Below are 8,036 nucleotides of genomic sequence, written 5' to 3'. Positions count from 1 at the left end.
CAATCGCGTGGGCGTTAGTCGAACGTGTCGGGTAAAATACGAGTGTCGAACGATTTGTACCACAAAAATCCTCGTATTATTCGATAGTCCATAAAAAAGAAGTAGACGGTAGCGTAATGCCATACTTCTCCGGTGTGGCTTACAGCCCGCCATACTGAGGCGAACACGTTAATTAAAAAAAAACAATTCAATCATTTGTGCCAAGCTAATTTTTGCACAGGTGATCATCGTCGAGCAGCCATTCATGGACATCACCATGCCATACTTTTCGGATGGTTCCAAATGGCCGCCATACCGCCGCAAAGGAGTTAATTTTTTTTTATAGCTAAACGATTTGTACCAGTATTGCATTTAAATTTTTGGAAAGTATTTGATAAAATGTGACCGTTATTATAATTGCCATACTTATAGTAGGGGGAAAAAGTACTGCCATACTTGAAAAACTTATTTAACCGACACGTTTCAAAAATACGACTATGTATACGTAAAATAATTTTTTACAGCATAGCATCATCATATTCTGTTTGTTTGGATACAATTGTACCTAAAAAATATATTTCAGTTTATAACTACGGGGCGGACGACTGTGAGACTTAGGCCAAGACTTAAAACAATAATTTTTAAGAAAAAAAAACCGACTTCTGTGGGGGCCGGTGAAAGATTATTGTAGATGGTACACTATGTAGAAAAGGAGGTAAAACCACCCACTTTTCTACTAGCATTTCGCTTCTGTAAGGGTCGTAGTTCTAGCCTAACCTAACCCTTGTTCGGTTCTGTGAGGATCGCAGTTCAAACCTAACCTAACCCACTAAACGGCGGGGGTTTAAGCGGGAGGGGCTAGTAAGATTGGTATCATCATACTTTATACCTACATTTTATGGTAGGTAATCATAGTGGTTTATTTAGTTAAGGGTATCATAGTGGTTTTCCGGGTCAAGGTCCGGGTCCGAAACCGAGTCCGAGTTCGGGTCCGAGTCCAGGTCCGAATCCGGGTCCGAGTCCGGGTCCGGGTCCGGGTCAGGGTCCGAACCGGATCCGGGTATGAGTCCGGTTCTCGGTCCGAGTCCGGGTCCCAGTCCAAGTCAAAATCGAAATTCGTAATCACCAAACGTGTACTCTATGCGTCGTTGAAGAGTTCTGTTCTGGTCATCATCAGCAGTTTCACTTCATCAAAACAGTTTTTAATGTAAATGCTTGATTTTATGATGATAATACAAAAATCTCTATACGCATGCCTTTAATATTTGAGGAGTTCTCTCAATTCCCTATGGATTCCATCATGAGAACTGGAGCTTGACAAAAATGTGCCTTAAAAACTAAACTTGCTTAACAAACATAACGAAGAGGAAAAATCGCCAAACGTGAACTATGCGTCGTTGAAGAGTTCTGTTCTGATCATCATCGGCAGTTCCACTTCATCAAATGCGACAGTTTTTAATGAAAATGCTTGATTTTCTGACGTAAATACAAAAATCTCTATACGCATGCCTTTAATATTTGAGGAGTTCCCTCGACTCCTTATGGATCCCATCATCAGAACTGGAACTTGACAAAAATGTGCTTTAAAAACTTAACTTGCTTAACAAACATAACAAAGAGGAAAAATCGCCAAACCTGAACTATGCGTCGTTGAAGAGTTCTGTTCTGATCATCATCAGCAGTTCCACTTCATCAAATGCGACAGTTTATAATGAAAATGCTAGATTTTCTAATGTAAATACAAAAATCTCTATACGCATGCCTTTAAGATTTGAGGAGTTCTCTCGATTCCTCATGGATCCCATCATCACTCGAGCTTGACAAAAATGTGGCTTAGAAACTTAACTTGCTTAACAAACATAACGAAGAGGACAAATCGCCAACCATGAACTATGCGTCGTTGAAGAGTTCCGTTCTGATCATCATCAGCAGTTCCACTTCATCAAATGTCACTTTTTTGGATGTATATGCTTGATTTGTTGATCAAAACCCAAAAATCACTATATGTATGCCTTTAAGATTTGAGGAGTTCCCTCGATTCCTCATGGATCCCATTATCAGAACTGGGTTTTGATAAAAACGGGACCAATCTGTATGCATATACATTCAATCAAAAAAAGAATTTTTAAAATCGGTCCAGTAATGACGGAGATATGGAGTAACAAATATAAAAAATAAAAAAAATAATAAATTAAAAAAAACATACAACCGAATTGATAACCTCCTCCTTTGGGATTTGGAAGTCGGTTAAAAAACAATTTTTTGACGATTTGTACCAGTATGGCATTTGGATTTTTGGAAATTGTATGATGCAATGTGACCATTATTATATTTGCCATACTTCTAATAGGGGGAAAAAGGGGCACCATACTTGAAATAAAAAAAAAATTATTGTACACATTTGCCACCTCCTACAGGTATGGCATTATGAGATTTCCATTTATGATCACACAGAAAGTCTTGAAAAAAAATTACAAGATAGTACAAATCGTTTAGCTATAAAAAAAAATTAACTCCTTTGCGGCGGTATGGCGGCCATTTGGAACCATCCGAAAAGTATGGCATGGTGATGTCCATGAATGGCTGCTCGACGATGATCACCTGTGCAAAAATTAGCTTGGCACAAATGATTGAATTGTTTTTTTTTAATTAACGTGTTCGCCTCAGTATGGCGGGCTGTAAGCCACACCGGAGAAGTATGGCATTACGCTACCGTCTACTTCTTTTTTATGGACTATCGAATAATACGAGGATTTTTGTGGTACAAATCGTTCGACACTCGTATTTTACCCGACACGTTCGACTAACGCCCACGCGATTGGACCGCCGGTACCAGCGCTATGACCATCATTTTTCTTTCCTTCATTACATGCTTAGACCCCTGACGAACCGCCATACTGGTACAAATGACCCAGTAAAATGTGTCACTATCTCCCGGTCTATTATTGGCACTACGTCAGCTGCTCTGTCCATAGTATAAATTATTTGAGATCTTGAACAAACAAAAAACTCGACGCGGGTCGCTCGCTCGCTTGACGACAGTTCGGAACTTAAAATTGTTGTTTTATAACGCGAGCTGTTTTTCGGGACAATTTTCACTTTGTCGGGAATCGGGAACACATATTAAAAATCGGGAGAATCCCGCCAAATCCCGACCATCTGGCAACCCTACGTGCCACTGACGCCACGGGGGTAAAATTTAGTTTTGTGAATAAATACCAACCTAAAAATGGGGTGTTTTTCAGTAGATTTTCATCAAAAAAACGATCGACGTCAAATGCCCTCTTTGGCGTCGTAGTCACGATTTTGCGTTGACGTCAATTGCCGTCTGTGGCGTTCAAAAGGTACTTAAATAAAAAGTACAGTACGTAACGGCGCCCTTTTCGTTAAATTTCAATAATCACGATTATTTAGCAATGGCGCTAGTGTGCACTTTGATGGGCTCTTAACCACTGACGTCCGAATGTGGTACATCGTCAAAGTCGTTCTGACATTCTGTTTACGTTCATAATTGTTTACCGTAAAAACACGCATTTATATTTATGGGTAATGATAATGATCATGTACTAAACTAAATTATATCAGTATGTGAAACTAATTTAACACGGTGAACGAATATAATTCAACATGGCAAGCATAATCAGCAAAGCTGTGATTGTTTGGTACTAGAGTGCTTAATACTGGGTCAACTTCAGTCAATGATTGGTGCTGTTGACGGCCAAATGCAGCAGTTGGCCCAATGTAAACGGGCTCATGTGCCATTTTGTATACAATTGAAGGGATGTTTACAAAAACAACATAACTGACTACACTGGTTGACACCTGAAAAGATTAACAACGTTCTTAAAAAAGTATCAACCACTCTAAGCAGTTATGTTGTTTTTGTAAACATCCCTTCAATTACATGTAAACATGAAATGTGGATTTTTCACTGTAGCTTTTACTTAATGGAAGTTTCTAGTGTTATGCAACTGTTTCAGCGATGGAAGTAGAGCTAAATTGTCTTTTTGGAAACCTCTGTCTTTTACTGTTCAATCACAGATGACTTAAATGTTTCTTTGTAACAGATACTCTACTGGTTTATGCATTTCAGTCTTGTATCCAATGTCATCATGTTGATATGAGTAAATAGCTAACAGCTTTATGTAAGATATGGTGTAAAAATGGTAGTCCAATGAATATGTGTATTCATGTTCAGTCATGTAAAGATTTCTTTGAGAGATAATTTAGTTCTAATTTTGTAAAGTTAACTTGTTTCTAACAATGGAATGGTTGGTTGTATATTGTTGTATGTGAAATAAATTAATATTTTTTGTATGACTTATTTTATTTCTGCAACCCTGGTAGCTTGGGTTTTTATCGCCTGACAAGATTCTGGTCCTGAGATAGTGTCACTATAACAGCTTTTTAGTGACACAGTGAAAGTGTCTACTATGTTATGTATAGTTATGATAATACTATTACTCATTCTGTGGTATAGTCAAATAAAATGTTGGAATGAGTCATATCAACAACCAATTTCAAAGCATTGTTTATCAAAATTTATATTTTTTTTTGTACTATTTTAAATGTAGGCGATTATTTTACTGTATTAAAAATATTTTTTCTTGATTTGGGAATCTATTTTGGTATTTTTGTGGCAATAGTATTTATAATTTAATTGCGTAAACTTATTCTTCTTTTACTTTGGTATCATAGAATACAGCATATACTATGGTTGTCATAGAATATACTTCTTGCCAGTGAAATTAATAAATTAGTACAAAATTCTATCCCAAATAGAACTTTGTCAGTCTATAATTTTATTACTCCTTCAATACTTTATTGTACTATGGGACCATGGACTGACCACAGTCCAGTTCCTAGAAAACCTTGTTTAGTAAGTAACAATTAAATCATATACATTATTGACCATATATAGAGAAGACAAGAAAAGGTACAGTATCAGATTATAGTATTTAATTACTTTAACATTACTAGGAACAACTAAAGTTAAATCACAGACTTAGCAACTAACAAACAATCACACAAACAGTTGAATCACAGGCCTAAGAAACAATCTTATAAGTAATTATTAACAATTGTCACATGATAATCTATTGATAAAAAAAACCGTTTAACCGTTAAACTTATATCAAAAATGTCAGAATTGGCAACCCATTAATCAACACTGCCACTAAAGTTTCCACCTTGAAACTTATTTCCTGTTAGCATAAAACTCCTCCATAGACTTCAATTCTTCAACATTGTAGCTTATAATTTTTTCATGTCCCTGATAATGAAACCTTCCATAGAAAAGCTTACCCTTCAACATGTATGGGTACCATATCTCATCATCGAGCCACATATCCTTATACGGGATTTCATCATTATTGTACCATTTAGGGAGCATTTCTTCCGTTTCAGTAGGCGTCCCTTCATAAACCGTAGTACTAAATACTCTCACATCCATCATTGTCGATTCACCTTCAAACGTGAATTCTAGGTGGCCAATATTTTTCATATCGCTCTTTTTAACGCTAAGACAACATTCTTCTTTCAACTCACGCACAGCTGCTTCTACTATTGTTTCATTGGGCTCGACTTTACCGCCAAAACCGTTCCACTTGTTTACGCCGAAACCACGTTTCTTCAAGCCTAATAGTACTTGGGTATCGGTACGTACGAAAACTATAGTAAATAGTTTCTTGAGAAGCATTTTTAAAGCTAATTGTATGTTATTTTAATTAATAATTTTAAGATAATGATCGTACCGGCTTTTTGCTTTCAACAGCTCTCAACTTTATTTTGAAACTATGGAGTGTAGAAGTAATTTGAAACAATGACACTTGACGTTTCCTCGAATTGAAATCATAGATTTACTATATATAGAGATCCCGTCTCAGCGAGCTGTCACTGTTGCTACCTTTGTTTAGCGTACGATTAACAATTTAACACCACCTTGCTGTAGCCATGTCGATAAAGTCATATCGATAAACTATCGACATTTCTTGCAATTTTAATTTTACTTCAAAGGTTTAACGATACCTAAAATGAACAAAAACGCTTTTATTCTTTATTGTGGTTATCAGATCACAATTTTATCGTCACGCCCCAGCAGGGAACCAAGGGAAAGTTCAGATATTTAATTAAAATACATAAATACCTACTAAAATATGTGTTCCGCAATAATTTAATTATTTTATTATATTCTAATATATTTATTATTCATTAGCATTTCAATTATGTTTATGTTTAACGAAGATGTTGAAGCTTCAATTAATAGCTATTTCGTTCCGCTGTGTAGTGTTTATCGATATAATAACACGATTAAAATCGACTTTTCACATCCCTAAAAGAGCACACATACACGTTTGTACGCACACATACACAGCCTGGATGCATCACAAAAGGCAACCATATACATAATATATATATAGACGGTGTCTCAGCGAGCTGTCACTGTTGCCACTTTTGCTTAGTGTACGATTAACAATGAGGCCCACGTTGCTGTAGCCATGTCGATAAAGTCATATCGATAAACTATCGACATTTCTTGCAATTTTAATTTTACTTCAAAGGCTTAACGATACCTAAAATGACCAAAAACGCTTTTATTCTTTATTGTGGTTATCAGATGACAATTTTATAGTCACGCCCCAGCAGGGAACTAAGGGAAAGTTCAGATATTTAATTAAAATACATAAATACCTCCTAAAATAGGTGTTCCGCAATAATTGAATTATATTATTATATTATAATATATTCATTATCCATTAGCATTTCAATTATGTTTATGTTTAACGAAGATATTGAAGCTTCAATTAATCGCTATTTCGTTCCGCTGTGTAGCGTTTATCGATATATAACATGATTAAAATCGACTTTTGACATCCCTAAAAGAGCACACATATACGCTTTTACGCACACATACACAGCCTGGGCGCATCAAGAAAGGCAACACTTGATTTGAAGTCCACCTTGTCAACAGTATGGTTGTCCTTTTTTGACAAACGGCATTTTAAAAGAGCGAGGAGAGAGAAATGATACTAGTTGCTGCGTCGTGAATGAGAACAGAAAAGGTTGGACCCTTGAAGGCAACACTTGATTTGAAGTTCACCTTGTCAACAGTATGGTTGTCCTTTTTTGACAAATGGTATTTTTAAAAGAGCGAGGAGAGAGAAATGATACTAGTTGCTCTGACGTGAAAGAGAACCGAAAACGTAGGGGCCTTGATTGAAATATAGTTGTGTTCAGAAACCACATCACTTATTATTTTCTCAATAACATTTTTTTTTATGAGAATGTGCAATTTAACTGACTTTCACATTTTATTTTAAAATCTATAATAACTATTGTGACCAAAATACATACTCGCCATGGGTTTTAACAAATGAATAGGAAATATTTTTTCTACATTATCATGTTTTAAAAAATAAAAGACCCTAGGTTTTTAAACAGGCATTACAGCTATTGTAGCATGTGAATAAGGGGGGTTCCCAGAAAATTGAATTGAGATTCGTCCATGAATCTAGGATATACCTGGATTTGGCATGAGTGGTGGGGGTAACTGACAGAACGAGATAGTCTTATGTATCTTTCAGTAGGAGTAGCAGAGAAAGCGCTATTATTGCTTGTCCTTGTCACAGTCTCACTTTTTGTTTGTTCCCCACCTTTTTATTAGTATGGAGAATGGTGGGCAACAAATGAATTCGACCAATCACAGTGTCGCATTTGCGTATGTTTTGTCCCTCACGGAGGCACGCGTATACCACTTCTATGCGATCCTACCTTCTATGGATTCGTCAGAGAAATGGTGGAGAAATGCAAGGAAAATGTCGAGAGTTCTATTGTATTCTTTGGTTCTAGGTTTGGTGAAGTAGTCATTAAGGGATGTTTTTTTATTTATTTATTCATAAGCCATAACGTCGGGTGACAAGCAAAAGTCACTAAGTACTATCAAAAAATTAAAGTAACAATGCACTTTATTACACTTGTAACACGGTTTATTGTCCAATAATTTCAATGGTGTTAGTTAGTGACTTTTGCTTGTCACCCGACTTAATTATTAGATTGTA

The 8,036-nt window shown here is 36.2% G+C and overlaps 1 protein-coding gene across 1 annotated transcript; it reads right to left on the bottom strand.

Moving 5' to 3' along the window:
• Positions 1 to 5,109: 5,109 nt before the first annotated feature.
• Positions 5,110 to 5,764, bottom strand: LOC134667672 (oxidized purine nucleoside triphosphate hydrolase-like). Its single transcript, XM_063525092.1, has one exon. The coding sequence runs from the start codon at positions 5,675 to 5,677 to the stop codon at positions 5,177 to 5,179; it is 501 nt and encodes a 166-aa protein (XP_063381162.1). The 5' UTR covers positions 5,678 to 5,764; the 3' UTR covers positions 5,110 to 5,176.
• Positions 5,765 to 8,036: the final 2,272 nt, after the last annotated feature.

The sequence above is a fragment of the Cydia fagiglandana genome, chromosome 9, assembly GCF_963556715.1.
Source record: "Cydia fagiglandana chromosome 9, ilCydFagi1.1, whole genome shotgun sequence".
NCBI lineage: Eukaryota > Metazoa > Arthropoda > Insecta > Lepidoptera > Tortricidae > Cydia > Cydia fagiglandana.
This window is presented reverse-complemented; position numbering and strand designations above follow the sequence as displayed.